General features: G+C 38.2%; 1 protein-coding gene across 1 annotated transcript in view; it reads right to left on the bottom strand.

Annotated features, from left to right (window-relative positions):
* Positions 1 to 7,671: 7,671 nt before the first annotated feature.
* The window catches only part of Scel (sciellin), an 81,318-nt gene continuing 65,607 nt past the window's right edge, over positions 7,672 to 23,382 (bottom strand). The window contains exons 23-29 of the mRNA XM_041675598.1: positions 21,384 to 21,446; positions 18,569 to 18,661; positions 17,518 to 17,589; positions 14,557 to 14,631; positions 12,450 to 12,558; positions 9,964 to 10,066; positions 7,672 to 8,561 (exon numbers count right to left, since the gene is read on the bottom strand). Of these exons, the coding sequence (XP_041531532.1) occupies positions 8,545 to 8,561; positions 9,964 to 10,066; positions 12,450 to 12,558; positions 14,557 to 14,631; positions 17,518 to 17,589; positions 18,569 to 18,661; positions 21,384 to 21,446 (532 nt within the window). The 3' untranslated portion in view covers positions 7,672 to 8,544. The remainder of the gene's footprint in view (positions 8,562 to 9,963; positions 10,067 to 12,449; positions 12,559 to 14,556; positions 14,632 to 17,517; positions 17,590 to 18,568; positions 18,662 to 21,383; positions 21,447 to 23,382) is intronic.

The following is a 23,382-nucleotide window of genomic DNA, read 5'->3' as shown; positions in this document are numbered from 1 at the left end:
ATATAAATTAAAAGCACAGAAGCCAGTAAGGTGTTTCAGTGTATAAAGGTGCTTGTCACCAGTCCTGACAACCAGAATGTGATCCCAGCGTCCCACACACTAGATCCCAAAGTCAGGGGAGCGACTCTGATTGTCAACGCTTTCCTGTACTCCTATTCCCTTGCCCCACTGCATCCTCTCTTTATAACAATGAATATAAAATGTTCCCCAAGCTTTGTGAACTTCTCTAGTGAGTTATAATTAACAGTGGTTTGGAGTCATCACTACTGTTATCTGGGAGGCCCCCTATGAGAAGGCAATGCCTGTGGAGCTGTAAAGCTCTTGGAAATAACTCCAGAGTTGGCTTCAGGGCACAGCATCTGCCTTGTTGCACATAGCGACCACTTACAGAATGGAGCCTGTGGACTGTGATTGGTTAGCACGTTACCTCGGGCTGGATAGTGAGTGCTCACACCAGCAGGAAGAAGCACTTGAAGGAGACCCAATGTATGCAGACCTGTCTTCAGGTCAGTGACCATTGGTCCGGGTTACTTCAGAATTCAGTGTTCTGACTTCTGGGGCACGGCATGACATGTTTCTTACTTAGAAACACAGTATGCCAGGTAGGCTGGTTGCCAGGTCATGCCTGATTTTCTCCTACATTTGGGGGGGAGGACCTCTCTGACTTGTAGCTATGTTAGAAGTAAATGGTAGATTTAAGCTCTCCAAACTAGTGTGGATCCATTAAAAGTGAAGACGGCTTTAAAGGCCAACAAACTTTTGCTGAAATGTACTGATAGCTATATTTTTACACACAATTTAAGGGTGGAAATTGCAAGTGAAAGGGGGGAGCTATCTTAGAACAGAATTATAATCCAGTTGAGTGTGATGTACTAAAGTCTGTAGTACAGCTATTTGTATGCCTAAGGCAGGAGGATCCCAAGTTCAAGGTCAACCTTGACTCCACAAACTTACAGACTAAGAAATAAGCTGTACTTTCAGAGAAAATATTAGAATACTCAAATCATTTTTTTCTAGAGTAAATCTACCAATGTGGGTCTAACAGTAATGATTACCATAATGTTTTGGAGGACTAGAATGTATATTATCCATATTAACTTCCAGGGTTTGATGCTGTAATGCATGGTAAATGGGCTCAAAATGATTTTAATTTTAACCAATTCAATAGTGAGACTACGGGGTACAAAAAGCAACCCATGAAAGAAGAAATCTACAAAAATGCAAGATAGAGAAGAACTTTTTTTTTGCAAATAGATGACAATAAGAATCTCATCTAGACAAATGAAAACCATGAGCTCAGTAGGAGTCAGCAGTATGTCACTATAAATCCTGAAGTTACTAAAATACTGCAGCTTCCAAATAAAAGAACGGCATGAAAGGCTTAATCTGTCGCTCTCTCCCATTCTAGTGAGGTCATTTTTAGATTGTTAGAATTATTTTAAAACTCCATATATAGCAAAAGAGATGTTAACCTGTTGAGTGCCAATCATCTTTACCGATGGAAACTGGACTGTGTCATGGTTTTGGTCATGATCAGAGGCCCACAACTCTCTTCATCTTTAAATGTGACAAAAATTGGAGGTATCAGTTCAAAATCATCAATAACCATGTGGATCTAAAACATTTTCCTTAATGCTGGGCAATCGGTTTCAAATGCTCTGGGGATAATGTAACCACAGTATCTGTCTTTAAGGGCGGTGTCCAGCTAGACAGCCTCTGGTGAGTCATAGAACAGGTGAGTGGCACTGTCTTAGAGGGATCTGTGGCTCCCAGAACCTGTGTCTTTATTTGATTTCAGTAGTGAAAGATGCCACACATTTGTGGCGTTATGAATGAAAATGCTCTCTATAGACTAATCTGTTTGAATGCTTGGTTCCCAGATGGTGGATGGACTGTTTAGGAATGACTGCAGATGTGGCCCTGGAGTAGGTGTGTCACTGGGGGGAGGGGGGAGTATGCTTTGAGGTTTTAAAAGCCCATGCCAGCATCAGCCCCTCTCTTTTTCCTTACCCCAAGCCCTCCCTCCCTCTCTCTCTCCTTACAGGGCCCTGTCTACCCATCTGCTGCTGTGTTCCCCACCATGATATTCATAGGCTGGCCCTCAGCAAGCCTCCGATTAAAATGCTCTGTTTTATACATTGCCTTAGTCATGTTCCTCACAGCAGTAGAACTGGAACAAAAGCCTTGGTTTGAGCAGCGGAATGTGGTCAATGTGAGTGACAGCTGGCTGTAAATGAAAGGAAGGCGATAACTCTTCATATTCTTTCTCTTTCTCAGTCATTGGCCAGTGGGAAGTTGTTAAGTCAATGTTGATCATAAGGCATTAGAGCAGGACAGAGTCACAACATGCTCTGGACAGTTTTGTGTACAAAACCAACTTTGTTTTCCTGTGAGAAACAATGAGAAAAACCTCCCTGTCTGAAGTACTGCATGTAGGTGTTCCTTGTGATAGACACTTAGTCATGCCATAACAAATAAAGGTTCATATTTATATAAAAACAGACTCTAGAAGCCAGGGGCTTTCAAAAAATCATAAAAGAGAGTGTTGCCTAACTGGTCATAAGGTAGAGAAGGGGGAAATAAAAATTAAAGGCTAGAAATCTAATACACCAGGAAATCAACATTTGAAGACAAGTTTTATTTTTCCCTCTTGGAATGTGATAAATTGCATGTTACAGTGGCTGAAAGCATCTCATAGTGCCAAAAATCGAAAACTACTCAAACACATGGGGGTGAACACAGACAACAATGGACACAGAGGTCATGGTGTAAGGAGAAAACGAAGTACTGCAGGATGTCTTCTGATCTCCCAAAGTGCACCATGGCATATGTATGTGCACAAGCGTGCACACACGTGCACTTTTACACACAAATGAAATGTAATAAAAATAAAATGTAATAAAATTTTAAAATTAAAGCTGAATTATGGGGGGGGGGGAGAGAGAGAGAGAGAGAGAGAGAGAGAGAGGAAAAAACTTGACAAGAGGAAAGAACTGACACTACCTTATCCAGATAATTCAGGTTCCTCTCAATATGATATCCTCAGAATGGGACTATGTAGTCTTCCTTTTCAGTACCCACAACCTGATGATAAAAGCATCGGGGGAAAAAAATCTTTCTGTAGCAAGGTCATCAAAGCCAGCAGAGCCGAAGGAACCTTCGCAAGCAAGAGGAACCAAAGGATGAGCGGTGCAGTGTCAACAGTTGGGATGCTATGGCAGAGAGAAGACTGGAGGGAATCCAAAAGATATGGACGTGAGTCCACCACAGGATCACTAGCTATAGCATGGAAACAGCATACACACGTCAGCGCACCTCTCAGATGTGGCGGCAGCTCACCGCTGTCTGAGTGGCACACTTCAGGGTTCCTCTTGGGGGTAGCGGTAGCTCACTGCTATTTGAGCGGCTCCTCCCTAACAAACGCCACCAAGAACCTTTCATATGACTTTTATGTATCTTCTTTCGTGAAATGTCTGGACAGATCTTTTGTCTCTTTTTAATGAAGATTTTACTTTAATTTTTGTTGTTGTGTTTTGAGAATTATTTTGGAAATATTGGGGACACGTTTCTTAACAGACAAGTGTTTTGAAAATATTTTCCCACTGTCTGTGGCTTATCTTTTCATTCTCTTATCAGCTTTTTTTTATGCAGCAGGGTTTTTATTTTAATTTGTTACAGTTTATTAATTTTTGTTTTGTAAGTAATGGCTCCTAGTGTTCTAGTTAAAACTTCATCAAGCTTAAGAGTATTTGGGTTTTCTCCTACAAATTTTATAATTTTCAATTTTCACATCTAGGTCTATGAGTCATTCTCTGAATCTTTGTAAAATGTGTGAACATACGTGTCAAAACAAAATTACCATGCATTTAGGGATCTTTTATTGACATTATTTGTGACTGAGGGCACTGCCGATACCATATCCTATCAAACAGGGCCCAAAAGACACTGACACTACAGATTTTTCCATTTCTCTTGGGAAAAAAAGGCAAAATTAACAAACTGATTGTCGAGAGGGGTATATCAAGTTCTGAATGTTTCTTCTTAGCAGATATGATTTCATATTGCAACAAGGGAAAAGAACATGTGTCGTTGATAAAATTCCATCAGGATGTCTCTCCTTGGTTAGAAAGAATGGTGCTTTTCTGTTTAACATTTTCACTTAGAAGAACACAGGAGACGAGACATTCCCTCCTCAAAGGAGGTGAGAGATCCTACACCACATCATTCTTTGTTTCCATTCCAGGTGGAACCCAGGTCACTTGCCAGTCACCTGAAAGCCCCTCACACTTGCTTGTGGGCTCCTCTATCTAGAGAGAAATCTCATCCTGGGGCACAGGACTAATTGTTCTTAGCAGAGAGCAGAAAGCCAGCCTGGGTCCTGATGGAGGAAGGTCATTGGTTAAATAAAAAGAAACTGCTTGGCCCTCATTGGTTAGAAGATAGGTGGGAGGAGTAAACAGAACAGAATGCTGGGAGGAAGAGGAAGTGAGCTCAGACTCCACAGCTCTCCTCTCAGGAGCAGACGCCTCAGAGAGATGCCATGCTCCGCTCTCCCGGGCAGACGCAAGCGATGAAGCAAGCCGCCAGGTTAGACATGCTGAATCTTTCCCGGTAAGACCGGTGCTCACAGATTATTAGAGATGGGTTGATCCGGATATCAGAATTAGCCAGTAAGGGCTAGAGCTAACGGGCCAAGCAGTGTCTAAAAGAATAAAGTTTGTGTGTTGTTATTTCGGGGCATAAGCTAGCCGAGCAGGCGGCCGGGGTGCTGGGAATGCAGCCCCGCCGCCCATTTTACTACAAATGGTGCCCAACGTGGGGCTCGAACCCACGACCCTGAGATTAAGAGTCTCATGCTCTACTGACTGAGCTAGCTGGGTCCTGTCTGAATATCATTTTATATGGGGACTAAAGGAAGCTTCAGAATTTTTTTAGCTGACTGTCTCTTTGCATTTAAATTTCTGTCTCATTATGTTGAAAAGAAGTGAAGTTAGACTAACCTAGAATGTGATCTGATTATTGCCAAATCCAAGACAGCTCTTCACCCTAGCTATTTCCCATGCAGGTTCCTGCCACACAGCTCCTGGCCGCCTGGCTAGCTTATGCCCCAAAATAACGACACACAAACTCTTAATGGCTAATTCTCACATCTTGCCTACCCCATATTTAGTAATCTGTGTAGCACCAGTCTTACCAGGAAAGATTCAGCATGTCTGACCTGGCGGCTTGCTTCATCGCATCTGACCCAGAGAGCAGTGGCATGGCGTCTGAGCTCACTTCCTCTTCTTCCCAGCATTCTGTTCTGTTTACTCCACCCACCTATCTAAATTCTGCCCTATCAGATGGGCCAAGGCAGTTTCTTTATTAACCAATGAAATCCCACATCAGCCTATAATAATCTAGGTTTTATTTGAAATAACTCCTCCTCCCTTGCCATATTATGTCCCAAACTGTACCATTCACACAGTCAGCACACTTCATTTCCTGCATGGATTTATTACTGTTCTATCTCTCTCTCTCTCTCCCTCTCTCTCTCTCTCTCTCTCTCTCTCTCTCCCGACCTTCAAACTGCTCCTTTACAACATCCCTTCCCCCTGTAGCTTCCTTCAAATCTTCAGTATGTATGTAACAAAATGGATCATATGCACATAAAGTGAGCAGTAGAAACTGACTTGTAATCTCTGCAATGTTTGAGCCCATGGTCCATTAGAGAGCCAATATTCTAAAGCCACACGTCACACAGGAAGGCATCAAGACGGAGAGAAAGAAGCCTATCCGATTTAAGAAGGATGTTTGTGGATTCCTCTGGGGACACTGCTGACTACTATGAAATAGGTAGAACTCTACAAATCAATTTATTTACATTGTACCAAGATCATTCCACTGGCAACTGACAAGTCACTCTCATTATTAGCTTGTCATGATGTAGATAAATCACTTGTTTTGAAGAGCTCTGAATCCAGCTGAACAGGACATTGTTCTAATCCTTTCCATCTTAGCAAGCAAAATCAGCAAGTCATCAGCAGTGGAAGCTGGACCATCTTGTCCCTCAGAATCAGTTAGCTGAGCCACTGCAGTCAAGGAATGCAGGATATGTTCGTTCTTGATTCAGTTCATCCTTTTGGCCTTCCTTTAGAAGTACACGCTCCTTTAATAAATTCTCTTTCTGAAATCATGGTATTCCTTTTATTTTGCTTTTATATATTGTTGTAGGTTTGAGGAGAGGACTTTGTCAGTTTGAAGTGTTTGGTGATGGAATGTATGGGTAATGGTACTGGGAATGAGGCTACAAGTCTGATGCCCAGCACTTCATATAAAATCTAAGCGTGGTGGCTTATGCCTGCAATATCAGTGCTGGGGAAGCAGAGATGGGAACATCTGAGGGTGACTGGGTAGCTAAGAAGAATCAGTGAGCTTCAGGTCCAATGAGAGATCATGACTCAAAAAAGTGGAAGGAGGTCACTGGAGCCCCACATCCAAAGTCAACCACCTCTGACCTACACACACATGCACACACAGATGTAGGTGCACACACATCACACATGCACACACAAAGGAAGCTGTCTTGACAGAACTATTACTTCTCTTATGGAGACTTTTAAAGCATTTATAACAGAATTCAGGACCTGATATTGGTGATTTGGTAATCTTGTCTAGGGATAACATACCACTCGTATTATGAATAATGGATGACAAAAAAGGAATCTTCCAAATTGTCTAAAGGATCTGTCATTTCAATAGTGAGACAATCCTCAGACATAATGGAGCAGTCTTAAGGAATCAGAAACCTTTGTCTCTCTGATATGTGCATATTCTGTTTTTCCAACAGCCTTTGGCTTGGTCTAGTACATTATTGTACAAGAAAGTATCCATAAACCTGCTATAGAAAAGTGAGAAATGGGTTCTCTTCAGATTTTTATGTTTGTAAATGATATTCGGATGATTTTTAATTACTACAGAGGCATTGAGATGTTAATGTACTTTACAAAACAGACGGGGGCAATTTAATCCTTGCTTTCTGCAGTCAATTTCAACTCTAAGAAAATTATTTCTTTTGATCCACTCTGATAGCATGTAATAAAGGAACAATAAAACATATGGCTCAATTACCACTGCTTCTCATCAAGCATGAATTAATGAATATCAAATTATTATTAATTGTTTTTTCTGGCTCCCTCCCCATAGGACAATTATACATGGCTGATTTTGATAAGCACTTTGCGTTTAACACTTTGTGGACCAGTGTCTAAGAGGAACAGATGCATAACATTATTACACAGGAGAATAATTATTTGAATTTAACAATTCGTTCAGTCCTCTTTTAACTACCCTAGCTTGTTTTCTCACAATTGCTTACCAATGCCTTAGAATTCTAGGTCCCAGCACAGCCCAGTCACTCTTCCTTCAAGAAACAGTTGTTATGTGCCTATAAATTACGTACTATGCTTAATTTTTCTAGGTTAGCAATAACAATAATTTCCTGTATGATCATTGAATTTTCGACTCTAAAACAAAAGAATTCTTTCAAAATAAAAGCTATATTTTAAATAGTTAAAAATGTTAACCCTCATAGTATGAAATATAACTTGTGATCAGTATAACTGAAAAAAATTAGTGTTAATGAATGATATCCAAACATTAGGGAAAATAATTTTATTGTCATGAGCCTTCTGTAAATATAAACTGTAACATGAACACATATAACATGTTTGCAATCAATATCTATTATTTCTCAGATTTTGAAATGCATGCAAAGTAAGTTTAACAAATTACACATCATATGGTTTTACCTATCACCCATAAAACTATTAATTTCAGTTTTAAGAATAGTTTTTAAAAGATAAGCCTGTGATAGACTGAAGGATGACACTAGGTGAAACTATTTGTATGTCTCAATACTGTTTACAAATATACCAATATGTTTCTAAGCATAAAATTCCATTTTTTTATAATCAGATAACTGTAAAGGCAAAAAGGGACTTTAGAAATTACTTTGTCTAATGTCTGTGGCGTCATAGAGAACATCACAGAAATCTGGGAACTTTGACTTTCAAAAGTTCAAACAACTTGTTACACTGCTCTTCTTGAAAAATTTTGTAAGAAAATTTCTACGTGCATTTTTGTTTGTAGAAAAAGGAAGAAGTATATCTTGCTTCTATCAGCCTATTTGTCAGGGTATCTATAAAGCGCTAATACAAACTATTAGGGAAGATAGGTGAGAAGATGGAAGACTTGGTTATTGAAAATCATGATGAGCAGCTAAACATGGAGCAGGGCTGGCCTGTGCAGGGTTGACAATGCTCTCTGCCATTGACTTTGGTAGCAAGAACTATGTGAGTATTTATCACTAGATCTTACCAAATACCACATGGCTCTTTTCATGTGTGCGATCTTATTCAAAGTAATTAGATTGCTTTTCTATTATCAAAATTGTTAATACAAGAGATAATCTTCAATGTAAATCTTTTTTAGATTATATATTCTTAAAATGTAGCTTTAAATTCTTCACTGAAGGCTTTTCATCTTCATTTCCACTTATCAGTGTTACTGAATCCACTTGGCTGAAAATTCAAAAACAAAATTAGATACATAAATCAATATGAAAATAAAACCACTATTAAAACTTGAAAAGAAAAAACCAGTCATTCTCCTAAGGGATCGCACTGGATCAAGCGTTCTATCACTCCTTCTAGTCCTGAGCTCTTCACTCTGTTTGTGGTCAAACACAAAGTGCTACACACCAGGTGTGTAGATTTAAGAAACAAGAGAGAGACAGAGCTAGGAGTACGATTTCTCTTAAAGAAAACATTGCTATGGAGTGTACATAGGGAGAGAGGAAGGCTTGGTAACTTCTGAGTCCTTGCTCACCAAACCGCCTACATCATGTCAGGGACTCTCAAGAGATTAAAAAGCTTTGGAGTTGCCCCCTGCACACCAAGAATTAGCACAGAATATTGGACTGGTTAGGACTGCAGGATTAGAAAGGAAAGTGAGTCTGAGAAACAGAAAGTAGAAGGCAGAGTACAAACATAACCAGGCTTATTCCTTTCGTTGGTTCTGAAGCCTGATGGGATGGGGGCTCTGGATATTGTTCCAAGTGTTGCCACTCAGTAGCTCATTAAGCTCATGCGTTCGTCATTAACTTCTGTGCTTTTGATCCCGTCAGGAATCCCAAGGAGTCTCATCCACTATAGCGAAGTTGGCAGGAGCAAGGGCCCTTTAAACATTGTGACTAAGAACACTATGGGCCCTCCCCTCAATAACATTTTGGGTTTTTTTTTTCTTGTTCTACTTACTATTGAATCTAAAAATAAATTGAATGTACTTTCTTGTAACAATCAATTAAATGCTATAGGACATTATTTTTTCAGACACATTCTGCATGTGTTTTAGATCAGCCCTTAAATTTCTCATGCTTAGTTAAAAATGCATGCCCATAACATCTTGCTTTCTCCTTATTGATGCTAATTAAAAGTCCAAATTATAATAACATTTGGTCCTGCATTGTCAAAAAACCACAAAGCTTTACATGTTATATTTAACATAGAATTATATAAAATTAACTATTTCAGGCAAAAGTCACATTAAAAGGCATTGGTTGTAATTATCTTTAAATGTACTTCCAAGTCTGAGCACAAATGGGCATCCACAGAAATGACTAAACTAAACAGTCATTCAGGCAGCAAAAATCATTTCTGCTTCACAACCTGGAAAATTTCCTAAAATAAATGGCCTCCTTGTTTACACTGTATCCCAACCAATACCAAAAAAAATTAGTATCAGTATTGACTGATTTATGTCATTAAACCAAATGTTGTCATGGTTTAACTATCTGTCACTTACTTTTTCAATAGCTATATTTAGTAAAATATTGAAATTTGCTGGAATATTTCCTGTTCATCAATATGAAATAGTTGCCCGCATTAGTTAGGAATGATTGCTGTTAGCAGAGTAGACACTTACCCATCACTTTAGAGTAGCAGGGCTCACAATGTATAGTCTGCCTGTAAATCCAGATACTGTCACCAGCTTGCAGATTTTCCAAAGGCCGTTTGCATATTTCACACTAAAGAAAACAATACATCAGGGTTATATTGTAGACAGAGAATGTATCCTCAAGGGAGCAGGGATAGAAAAACCCTTCAGTTCTTCTGAGACCACCCTCCTGAGAAAGGGGTCACAGACAGCCCCGAAGAGAGTCCACAGGGAAACTCAGTGTGTCTTCCAATCACCACATGTCAAACTTCTCATATAGCATCCTTCCACATGCAGGTACAGTTCAGGGAATCTTTACCCCTGAGATTTTCTGCACAGTTTGCCGAGGAGCAGACAGAATTTTTCACAAACTGGCTATGACAAGGACAGGGTAACCATCAATGTCTCAAACAAAAAGGCAGAGGTGTGTTTATCATTTCCTTCCACTAGGGAGAGCTGTACGATTCTGGCACAACGTGCTGAACCAAACAAATTGCAGATCACACAGGGATGGGGTGGAGTGTTATGGGAAGGGTAGGACTCTATTCTTTTTCAGACCCGTCTGCTGCTGATTGGCCAACTTCCAAATGTGAGTTGCTGGTTGGCTTTAAAGATGAATTCACCAGAGCAAATTGCCTTTGATCGGTTTATTAAACATTTAAACTAGTTTAAGTGGTTTTTCTGTTACCATGGCTGTAGAACAATTTGTCTTTTTCTATGAGCATGAGGAACATTTTTGTTCTCTCGTAGTCTCTAATGCTTAAAATGGAAACGAATCATTTAAAATATAATAAATGAAATTTATTCCTATTTAAATAACCAGGAAAATTTCCTATTTAAAAGATTTTGTGCATACTGATTTTAAATTTTTAAGGTATATGCTTTTATTTGAGCAAATGTATCTTGAAACTAGAAAACCTTCATGTTATAATCAAATATTAGTTTTCATTTTCAGATTATATTTTATAATGCTACATTAGGCTGTGATTTAGTTTCTTTTTTAAATATTTATTTATTGGATGTATATGTGCCATGAGGCTCAAGAGGAAAGGTCAGAGGACAACTTGTGGGAAATAATTTTTTCTTTACAGAATTTGGGTTCTAAGAATCAAACTCAGGTCACATATTGGCTGCAGTGTAGTATACATGCTAAGCTCTCTTGCCATCTTTTTATTCAAATAATGCACCATGTTTCTGATGGCTAGGTAATTGGTGGACAAAAAAAATCAATGGGCAAAAGAGTACCTTTCATTGGCTAAAGTAAATACTTTTCATCACCAGATGGGTCATCACAGGTCCATCACTAGATGGGTCATCATATATCCATCACTAGATGGGTCATCACAGATCCATCACTAGATGGGTCATCACAGATCCATCACTAGATGGGTCATCATATATCCATCACTAGATGGGTCATCACAGGTCCATCACTAGATGGGTCATCATATATCCATCACTAGATGGGTCATCACAGGTCCATCATTAGATGGGTCATCACAGATCCATCACTAGATGGGTCATCACAGATCCATCACTAGATGGGTCATCACAGATCCATCACTAGATGGGTCATCACAGATCCATCATTAGATGGGTCATCACAGATCCATCACTAGATGGGTCATCGCAGGCCCATCACTAGAAAGGACCCAGACTTAGACAAGAGATTTTTCAATTTGGATTCATATTAGACAAACCTAAAAAGCTTTGAAAACCACCAGTGTCCAAAAATAATCTCTGAAATCTTAAATTTTAAGTCTGGGTAGTCTAAGAAATTTTTCCCTTCTTCAATCCCTATGACTATAACTCTCAACTGGCATTGAGAACCACAGCCTACTCAATGGTCTATTTCACAGGTAAGGAAACCAAAGCTGTTGTCATTTATGTGATTGCCCAAAGTCACATGGAAAGCATTCTGAAGGGCAGAGGCAGACTGAGGTCTTCAGACACCCAGGGAAGTGCCTGCAAATACCCTGAGAGATATGTGACCAGCACAACACCACGTTGGAGGGGAGAACAACAAGCTGATTTAAACCAAACTTGGATGCATTTGCTATTGAATATTTCTGTTCCTTGTTAAGCCGCGATTAACCGTGGTCTCCACAGCAAACTAAGCTTAAAGCATTGCAAGGCCTGAGGCCTGAGCTCCTGACGAGAGAGCTGCTAGGCTTATTCTCAACTATCTGTTTTCCATGGCTGGTTTTGTTATATATAACTGCAATACAGAGTCTTAAGTTTCCTGGCTAAGGGATGTGAAAGGAATGAATTCTAAGCCTAAAGCCAAGGTAGTAATTATAGACCTTTGAGGGTGAAACTGTAGAACATGAAAAAAGACTTAAGTAGCATACTATTAATGTGGACTAGACAGTGTTTAAAGCTTTAACATCATTCTGAGCAACTCAATAAATAAATGTATTTTCTCATCATCGTGCATCCTTATACTTAGTAACATGAAGAAAGTACGTGTTTACCTTAAAGCAGGTGGAATGGCAGCAGATCTGCAACTCATCTAAAATCATTTTGGTTTCTACTCCCAAGGGCTTGCGGCAGTAAGTGCACATATCTCTTTCAATGACAGACCTGTCGTGACATAAGAATTAAAAATCATTCAAAATTGCCCTCGTGTAGGGACAGGCATATTTCCTGTGAAATCACATGGGAGCATGTAGATCCTGGTGGAGCTTGAGGAATCATACTGACATCCAAAACCATACTGTTTACTTATGCTCGTGATAGGATTAATTCTGTAACGATGTCAAGGAAGCAGCACAAGGGAAAAGTCTCGGGTTATTAATTTACTAGCAATCAAGAGTACGTCTGGGCAAGATAGGATGCTCAGTTTCCCAGTTAAACTAGAACAAAAGGAGTCCTTGAAGCTAGAAGAACAGTTTAACTAATTTACATACATTACTTTATGCACTGCATAGGGAAATTTTGCAGCAGATTAATGTAAGGTTTTAATTCTGAAAGCATTCAATCGGCCCAAACTAGAAACCTGTTGAGGAATGTGCTTATGAACTCACAAATGATGACTCTATAGAGTAAGAGTCATCCTAACAGTGCTCTTGGTACCATGGCGAGAAGTAGGATGCAGGGATGTAAATGATGACAGAATTAATTTGTTCTCCAAAGGAAGGTAGCTATGACCCTGCCACCAATTATATGAGAGAAAAGTGGTTTTTCTTACTTATTTTAGAAACTTAACATTCCACAACAAATGAACTATATTATGATCAACTTAGTAACAAACCTTAAATCTTGCCAGAACCTTAACTAGAGGCCCTTTTCCTTTGGGAAGGTCTTAAAATTGTCTTAAACACCTTCCGGTAGTCTTTACAGCTTGAGGCATTATTAGCAAGTAGGTCCAAAGCTTCAAGAGTACCACACATGATGAGATAATGAAATAAAAATAGCCAATACTTGCATATTGCCCGCATAAAATAATTTTGTCATGATCTGCATCCCTGTATCCTCTTATTATGCCACCAAGAGACCTATTCTGATGACTCTGGCTATACATGGATGAAATCCATGTACGCACAATACTCATATAGCGTATGATTATTATATAATATGTATAGTATATGGTGTATTATATACTCTATATTTGTGTCCAGTGCATCTTCCCATGAGCTTTACTTGGCAAACTCAGTTCATTCTGAGAAGAGTCAAGATTGTTATCATCTGTGACACTCTAAAGAAACGAAAGCAAGGACACAGAACGGCAAGGGAATGGTGGCTCTCGTGCAGCCAGTGAGGAGATCTGGACAGAAGTACCACGACCCAGAGAGTCCTTAGCCTGCCTGTGAGACATTCTAACTTCCCAAGTTGAAGTGATGTCATGCCCAGGTGCCCAAGAGAGCGAGCAGAGAAAAGGGGAATTGAGGGAAAGAGAAAGAGAGAGGAAAGGCATGAAAAGTAAATAAAACTTGTCTGGTCTTATATGTCCAGTCATTCTAATTGCATCATCCTAATAACTAGATACATATAGAGAGATACACAAAGATTTACCTGTATGTAAAGTATATAATGATTCATATATATGTGCAAATTACATAGAGGTTTATTTATAAATATTTGCAACTTTTAATTTATTCTACAATTACTTGCATACACATGCCTGGCAAGTATTTCCCCATGAACTGTTTTTACGTTCACACATATATGTATATAACAAAGCTTCCTATTCAAGACTACAAGCACATCAGAAGGAGAACATTGTGCCTCCACATTACCATCTCATTCTGCCAGCACTGATGAAGATCCAGAAATACAAAGAAAGAAGAAATTGCCTCTTCAGAAGAGATGCTCTTTGCACTGGGGAGGCCGTGGATGTGGAATGTCATCAGAGCATAGACTGCTCTGTTTATTTCCCATAGTAAGTGGAATGTCAGTTCATCTTTTCAAGAATCACCTACCATGGGATTCCCACCTGTCTCCAATCAAAACCATCTCCAGAAAAACAGACACAGGGAAATACACATATGTGTCTATGCACATAAAAGTGCGCATATGTTTGTATGCATGCATGTACATATATACACTTTACGTTTGAAATGGGAATATAAGCATACTTACCTATCTGAAGTTGAATAAACAGTTTGTATATATTTTCCTGAGATATTCTCCTGATATCCATCCTTTGGCGATCTACTAAATATGAACATATAGGGACATGTGAGAATCAGGACAATTTCCCTAACATTGCCCCCACATAGGTAAGAAAACATATATCCCTTCACACATTAGTATTACTATTATTGTTATATTTGTAATATTGTGAACTCAGATGATGTCCTTCCAATTTCATTTTTTAATTTGTAGAAGTAATGATGCAAAAGCCCCAGCAAGTCAACACATCACCAAACGAAGAAACTAACAAATGAAACAACAACAACAAAAAAAGCCAAAAACCAGAACAGGCCAAGGCAGTCTAAATCTAAGTATAAGCAATAAAGACATCATCATTTTTCATAGAACATATACGCATATCTCATTTATTTATTAAAATAAAGCTCCCTTGCCTAGAGGCACAGGCTTCTAACCCCATCTGCTGTGGAAGATGAGAAAGAAAGACCACAAGTTCAAGACCCGCCTAGACTATGGAGTGTACTCAAGGTCAGCCTAGGCAAACTAGCAAGATCCTGTCTCAAAATAAATTAAATAGGGGCCGCAGAGACAGTTTAAAATTAAATAGGGAGCTGGAGAGACAGTTTAGGGGTTAAAAAAATTTTGTTATGTGTAAATCCTTAAATTCAATTCTCAGCACTGTGGAAATTAACCAATTAAGTAATTTATGTAAGTAAAATAGTATAATGTAAATTAAAATACCAACACACACACACACACACACACACACACACACACACACACACACACAAACACATGCACGCACACACACAGCCCCTTTGCCAAGGCTATTGGGTTTGTAAATAACAAATAATAACTTAGCCTTGAACCTAACTCTAGAGATGTCACAATATACCGTGCCATCCGGCAGAGCAGACTTTAAGAAAGCTGGAGGTATTTGTGGGACATCACGGTCACGTTAGGGTAACAAACAAACAGGAGCAAATCCATCCTTTCAGATTATTCTACCCCACACGTTCCTGGCCTGACACGACAATATTATCTTTTATCGTTCTCAAATCTGCATTTGCATCAAAAGCATGTTGAATTTGTGAAAACACAGATAGCTGGGACCCCAATGGCAGAGTTTCTGATTCTTCAGGTCTGAGATGGGGCCAAGTAATTTTCGTTTGCTTGCAACAAGACTGAAGTGATACTGTTGAATCCAGCCCAGAAAGCACATTTGAGAATTGCTGTCTGTACACACGCAGAGATATTCCAGTAACACATGCATAGCAGTTTACAAGAGCGAACCATAGCCAACAGGGCTAAATTATTCAAATATGTTTAGTTTAGTTTCTGTACTTGTATAAATCAAGTCAATATTTTCAATCATCTACTCAATAAGTAAAAAAAATCTAGAAAATAGTATTTAGTAGACTATTCCTAATTCTAGAGATTTACTCTTTCTTAAAAATAGATATCACAGTTGTTGGCCTTAGTTTCAGTGAGACACTTCTTTAGAAATCAAAATGTATTGATGTGCTACCCCTAGGGTTACCAATGTGTGGAAACAGTGCCATGTAAGTGTAGAATAAATATCTATTCCTTTTACCCTACTTGCCAATATTTTGTGTCTTGTCTTTACTATATATCATACTCATGCTATCATCTATCTATCTATCTATCTATCTATCTATCTATCTATCTATCATCTATCTATCTATGCTTATTTCTTTCAGGTTCTACCTATTAACTTTAATTTTTCCTTACATTTTTATCATTTAATTTAATTAAAAGTTAGCAGGGAAAAAAATAAAAAAAAAGTTAGCAGGAATTACTGTCATGAAGTCACAATAGAAAAAGATTTGAATTCATAATTTAATTACTTTGGAAACTGTATGTGTAAGTTACACATAGGTTTGACCCAGAGAGGCACTGTGTTGACCCTGGGAGTTCCCACACACACACGGAGATTCCCCGGAACTGTTGTCTTGGACTTTTTTGAAGTAAGTTTACACATATCACATGTGTCTCCATTTACATGGTTTGCCATTATATTAACCTATAATTAGGCCAAATCTCATTTTTTAATACTCCTTGAAAATTAAAGGTGTTGTGAATCCATGACCTCCATTGACACCTTTGTCAACATCCATCATTCCAAGCAGACTGTTTTATAGGACATGGATTCCTGCAATTTTGCCCATGATAAATTGACCTAAAGACATATCTTCTTTTCTAGATTAGATTGGGTGCAAATAATAGAGTCTTTGAATTGAGGTGATTCAAATTAAAAGGTTGTTATAACCAAACGGTCATACACATTTATGTAATAACATTTAGTTACCAATCCTGTTATTTCCTTATTAGTTATTTGTGCTGTGGGATAATATTCTTGTACACTTTAAAGATTTGTCACTCATATTGGTTTAATAAAACACCGATTGGTCAGTAGCCAGGCAGGAAGTATAGGTGAACAGACTATGAGAATTCTGGGAAGAGAAAAAGCAAAGAGTCAGTCACCAGCCTGACTCAGAGGAAGCAAGATGAGAACGCAGTACTGAGAAGGGGTACCAGGCCATGTGGCTAAACATAGACAAGAATTATGGGTTAATTTAAATTGCGAGAGGTAGTTAGTAATAAGCCTAAGGTAGTAGGCCAAACAGTTTATAATTAATATAAGCCTCTGTGTGTTTCTTTGGGACTGAATGACTGCAGGACTGGGTAGGACAGAAGCTTCCATCAACATATTTGAAATTATTTTGAGTATATACAATGACTATAAGTTATTTATCAACTATTTAATATTGGGAACAACATAAATATTATATGCGTAGAACTTAACAATATTCTTAAACTATCTTCTCTATGAAAACTCACACCCTGAAATGGTAGCACCTCTTACATGGCATGGATCATTACACAGCTATAAAAAGAAGTGAAATGTCTGAAGCACTTTTCCCTTACCTATTCTCCACATATGTCCTTGTGTAGACAACCGTGTCCTTGGGGCCAACATTCCTGGTTCCAGCATTGGAGCTACAATAAAATCATTTAGTTTCATGTTAAAATATCACTTGTGAGGAAGATAAAAACAAAACCATTTTCCAATTCAATGCAAAAGGCAATATATATACAATATATTATATATATATTCCTTCTAAGGTGTGTATATGTGTGTGCATATACATATATGTATACACACGCATACACACCTTAGAAAGAATATAAACCAAGTGTTCAAATGAAAATGTTCAAGTGTTATTAATCAACTCCTGAAGAATGTTTCCACCTCTCCCATTCTTAACATCCACTGTCTTGTTCTACTTTGTTATTAATATTGTGAAAACTAATGATTCAGTAAATTTGTCTTAGAGCATGAAGATAGTTTTATCTGTCTGTACTTTAGTGTCTGTTTCCCTGATGCCCCATTCATTTCTAAGCAATAAATTTCTCCCATAATCCTTAAGTTAAAAGTAATCTTTAACTGGTTGTTCAAACCACAGGTTTAGTGATATAGTCTGACAGATCTCACTCAAGAATGTGAACACCCATGTTGGAGAGATGGCTCTGTAGGCAAGAGCACTTGTTGCAGGAAACCCAGGTTTGGTTCCCAGCACCTACAATGGGTGGCTCCCAATCACCTGTAATTCCAGTTTCAGGGATCTGATACTTTTTGGACTCTGTGAGGACCAGCACATGTGTGGTTCACATACATAGGCTCATGTATGCTCATATGCACATAAAATAAAATCAATAAACCTCTAAAAGACTGCCAATATTGATGTCATGCCAATATTGATGTCATCATCATGTTTTATATAATTGTAGACTTTAAAGCAACCATCACATTTTATATTCCTCTAAGAGCATCCCAGCAATGATTGACTCAACAATTTCATGTAAGGGTATATTTGCATATAGAAAGTTCCATGCTTTAAAAATAATGGCTAGCTTGCATGTAAACAAATAAACACAAGGCTAGTCCTGTCATTGGTTTTGTCATTGGTTTTAGTACCTGAGGCTGTTTCTGGCCTCATAAGAATAGACAGAGGTTCTCGTGGACTCCTTGAGTAGATTTTTGGTGAATCCATTGACTTGGCCATCGAGCCTGCAAGAAGAAACATATGTGTTTGTCATTCAAAATCAAGGTCAAGTATTTTTTTTATTAAGATTTCACTAAGTAGTCATCACCTTTTTTACATCCAGCTGGTTTCTGCACAGTAATATAGACCACTTTACTGGCTACCCTGGCTCCACAGAAATCACTGTCTTGCCTTTCATAATAATGCATAAACAAAGGCCATGTTATCTAATGCTACTAAGGAATGTATTTTCACCAAGGATAAAATCCACTGAAAATTAGTTCCTCTATCATTTTCATAATAGCAGATCCCTTCAGATAACTTCCTTTGTATCACATATCCAAGAATTCATCAACTTAATGAATGATCCAGGGGTTGCTTTGAGACACGTGAGTTCCCATTTTGCTGTTAATGAAAGGTAATACTTTGAAGACTTCAGAAGTCTGACCTAGATTTCTGCTGATCTAAAAATGTCACCTTGTTTAACAGAGCATAAACACGTTCGTTTCTCCCATGCAATAGAGGAAATTCCGATGAAAAAATAGTAAAAATTGTAGCAATTTTTTTTTCTGTGTTGGTAAGTTTTGCGAACAAAGACTTGAAAACCTATGGAAGAGTTCAGATTTTCATTAAGCCATATTATCAAACAGACTGTCTGTGGGTGGGTTTGTGAACTTCCTCGGGCCTTGTGCCCACCGAAGCCAGAGACAGCAATCCTTCTGGAGCTGGAATAACAGGCCTGTGTGAGCTACCCAACATGGGTGCTGGGATTTGAACTCTGGTCCTCTGCAAGAGCAGTACATGCTACTGACTCTGAGCCTTCTCTGTAACCTTGTCCTATATAACTTTTAAGGAAGAAAATGTGTTACTCGATCATCTCTGACACACAAAAAATAAAACTAATAAAAGAAATGAAAATACTACAAGGAGGTACCTGGAGCTCTCTTGTTTTTTAAACTATAAAAAAAAAATAGTCTTGGCTAAATAGACACTGAAATTTCCAAGTATGAAGTTATGGAATGAAGTTAGGGTGTAAGTTTTCTCTCTGTTTTCCTAAAAATAAATTGCAAAGTAATAAAAATGTGAGATCAATACTGTAGTAGGTTTTTTCTCTTGTAATTATTATGCTACATCATTCCAAGAATAATAAACTTGGTTCTGAACTGTTGAAGAATATTCAAATTTAGTGCTTTGCTAGATTTCATAAGACACTGGTTTCAAACTCCAGTCCCACTAAATATATATTAATTATATTTGAGTCACATAATACACACTATAAAATTTAAGATATGTATAGCTTCGAAGAAGAAGGTAATGAGTAACATTGTAATGAATTTACATTGCCTTTAGTGGTGCAAACTTAAAACATCATCAATTTATAAAATGCAAAAACCAAAGTGGGCAATATCTGTAAACACTGCTGCTCTCAACTGAATTCAGTTCCCTAAAAATCATACACCAAAGCTCCAATCTTTCAGAAACGGTTTCCCCACCAATCCTTTCTATAAACCCTTATTTCATGAACAGAAAACGGAGCAGCTTTTAAATCAACTTAAAAGGAAAGTTCCTTAACTGCATTTAACCACTCAGACTGTGTATAGCATTGATCACTTCCAAATAATGTTTGGATGAGGTCAATTGTCAGTCCTAGGCAGTTCCCCATGGTGAATGTGTTCAGCAGATGTGTTCAGTGGACGTGTTCAGTGAATGTGTTCAGGGGATGTGTTGTTCAGTGGATATGCTCAGTTAATGTGTTGTTCAGTGGGTGTGTTCAGTGGATGTGTTATTCACTGGTTGTGTTCAGTGGATGTGTTCAGTGGATTTGTTGTTCAGTGGATGTGTTCAGTGGATGTGTTTGGGGGATATGTTTAGCAGAAGTGTTTCTATGAGCCGCGGATCCCACTGAACACTTCTCTTTCATTCACTCAGAGACTCTGTTGGGGTCACAGCAAAAAGGCACAGATGATCTGGAGAACCAGAGCAACATGAAGTCTGTCAGATTCAAGTGTAAGGAAAGACAGTCAGCTCCTCTTTCCATAGTCATTCCACTCTTTGCAAAAAAAAAAAAAAAAATCAACAATATTATTTCTTATGCAATTACAGAAGCTTAGGAAAACTAGAGGCACCTTGGGAAGGTTAAAAAGAAAATGAGTATTTTAGAGTCCTTCAAACACAAATAGAAGCACTGTTACACATGAAGAAGTTATCAGTCCCTTCCTAACTTAAGTTGTGTGTAGCAATGAGGTAGAGCATCTATCCTAACACCTCTTATTGACAGACAGGATAGTAACAGACACTGATGGTTTGAAAGCCCTTATACTCTGTTGTACAAGGAATTTTCAAAATGAAATTCTTCTTTGTTGCAATGAGAAATTTGTGTGTGCTTTTGAACATGAGATATCCAAAAAGAGAGTCGCAGGGTACTTCCTTCCCTCCTGAAAACCTACCAAGTAACAGTGGGTAAAAATAAACGCTCACAACCCAAATAAAGGGCTTTGAATTTTCATGACACCTTTTATACCAAGTAATAGGATGGAGTAACAGAATTGAGAAATTCTAGCACAATTAGAACTCTGTTAATTTTTCTGTGTTAGAAATTAAGCATATGGTGCCATAACTTTTCTGACTTGGATAGTACTTATATTTAAATGCTATAATGCAATTCAACTTCCCCAGAAAATGTTCTAAACAATCACTCGGGTAAAAAAGGAATTCCTAAGAAATAAAGCCAATTGCAATCAATCTTACCTTCCATTCTTATTTTCAGATAGATGAGAATCTACTTCAGTTAAGTTTTCTAGGCCCCGGTCTCTAAAAAATATATAAATAAATATAAACAAAAGCATAGTGTGTGCGCATGATTTAGTTATAACACAATTCTATTAAATTAAAAAATTCAATAAAAAATCAGCACATCATCTTAGACATAGTCACTTTTGGTTTATAAGTGTTCAGAAGACTGGAAATTGGATATTGAGCTATTTAATCTATTGACTCGTAGGTAAGGGTGGATTAGCCCTGAAGGGTAGATATCAGGCATGCCTAGTATACAGAAGGTCCTGGGTTTGATTCTAGCACCATTTAAATGGGTGTGGATTTTATACGTGAGAGAGAAATCACTTTTGGAAAGCTTGGGAAATCCAGTCTGAAAAGTGTCCGACTCAGACTGAAAGAGCGCTAGGTTTGAGTCCTGAAGCATCAATCGCATGTTAACGTGAAGTATCTCATTCATATCTCACGAAATCTTAGAGCTGGCATCTGGAGCTCGGAAAGGCGGAGCGAGTCTCCCAAAGCTCGTGAGCCAACTTACAGGAGAACGAAGAACTGAACTCAGTAGAAAATGTCCAACGCTTGAATATTTTTAGCTGTAGATTTCATCCATGCAATTGGGTTGCACAAATATAAGGCCTCAGACAAACAACTGAATAAAAAAGTCACAAGATAGAGGCTGTTCTTAAATCTCTGTCTCAGTGATTTTACATCTTCTATGATGGACAGGGTCCTCTGGCCTGTTAGCACAGATTAGTCATTTGCATATGAATATAATATTGAAAGATCCTGTTTGCTGTTTTCATGAGTTTGGAAAAGCCTTTGTCGTGAAACCTGCCGAGGAGAAGAACCACTTCAGAATAACGGTGAGGCCCATTTCCTCCCTTACTTCCCCTACATAATTCTTTAGGCTTCGTTTTTTTTTAAATGAGGCTCCTAATAGCCAATACAACATGGTTTTGATGAGAGAAACACAAATCCTGGGAAAATGATTCAGGTGTGAGTGAACCCAGTAAGAGGAGAGCAATAATTGATAGGATTGGGGATGGAGCCGTGGGTTAGTGGTGAGCAGCTGGGGGCAAACAGTTAGTGGTAAAGTCAAAGTGAGTTATTGACTCCACAGTCTTGAGGGGCTTCTTCATTTTCATTTCAGTCCTAAATGTTCACAGCTCTGGAATTCATCCCCGTTCCTAAAATTCTTTCTTCTCATGCTCAAAAACATTGGATTCAAGTAAAGTTACCATATAAAGAATCAGCATGTACATTCTCACTTACAAAATTAACATTGCTGGGGATGCAATATACAATACAGTATCCTCATGTTTATATGGAGAGAAAGTTAATAGTATCCAGGTCATTAATAATTGATAAATTATGGAAATTAGTCAGCATACTTTAGCTTCTTAAACTTCACACTTAAGAAAAAACTACTTGTGTGCTTTTAAAAATGAGGAGATTAGTTTAAATATCTTTAATGTGAGTTTAAGTACGCCAGTGAAACTATGTAAAGGTACAATATTTCAGGAATATTAGCTGATGTTGTAAAATGAATAATGACATAAAATTCAAAACTGAATTTCTCCACACCATCAGACAAAGTTGTACAAGATCAACGCTGCAAATTTGTAATGCAGATAGAAGGCTTTGAATTTGCCTAAAGGATAGCTTTCACTAAAAACTACAGAAGTCACCCTTGTGGTACCAGAGGCTGCTTTATTACCTTAACAGCTTTCACTAAGTGGTTAAAAGCTTGAGCTGTGGACTATGATAGTGTTCATTCAGACTGGAAGAAGTAGATGGTAAAAGATCACACATATGTGAATATTGGGAAATCAGAATTCTGTGCCAGAAAGTTATTCTCTCTCCACTGTGATGACTCTGAGGTAGCCAGGTGCTGCACTTAAGGAATCCGTGGCTTTTTACAGCTTGGGAGTAAGTTCTAATATGGACTTGAACAAAATATGTGTTATGTAAATAT

This window comes from Microtus oregoni, unplaced genomic scaffold, assembly GCF_018167655.1.
Source record: "Microtus oregoni isolate MIOR12 unplaced genomic scaffold, Mior012 000001F_ref0000356, whole genome shotgun sequence".
Classification (NCBI taxonomy): Eukaryota; Metazoa; Chordata; class Mammalia; order Rodentia; family Cricetidae; genus Microtus; species Microtus oregoni.
The sequence above is the reverse complement of the archived record's forward strand: the minus strand, read 5'-3'. Positions and strand labels throughout refer to the sequence as shown.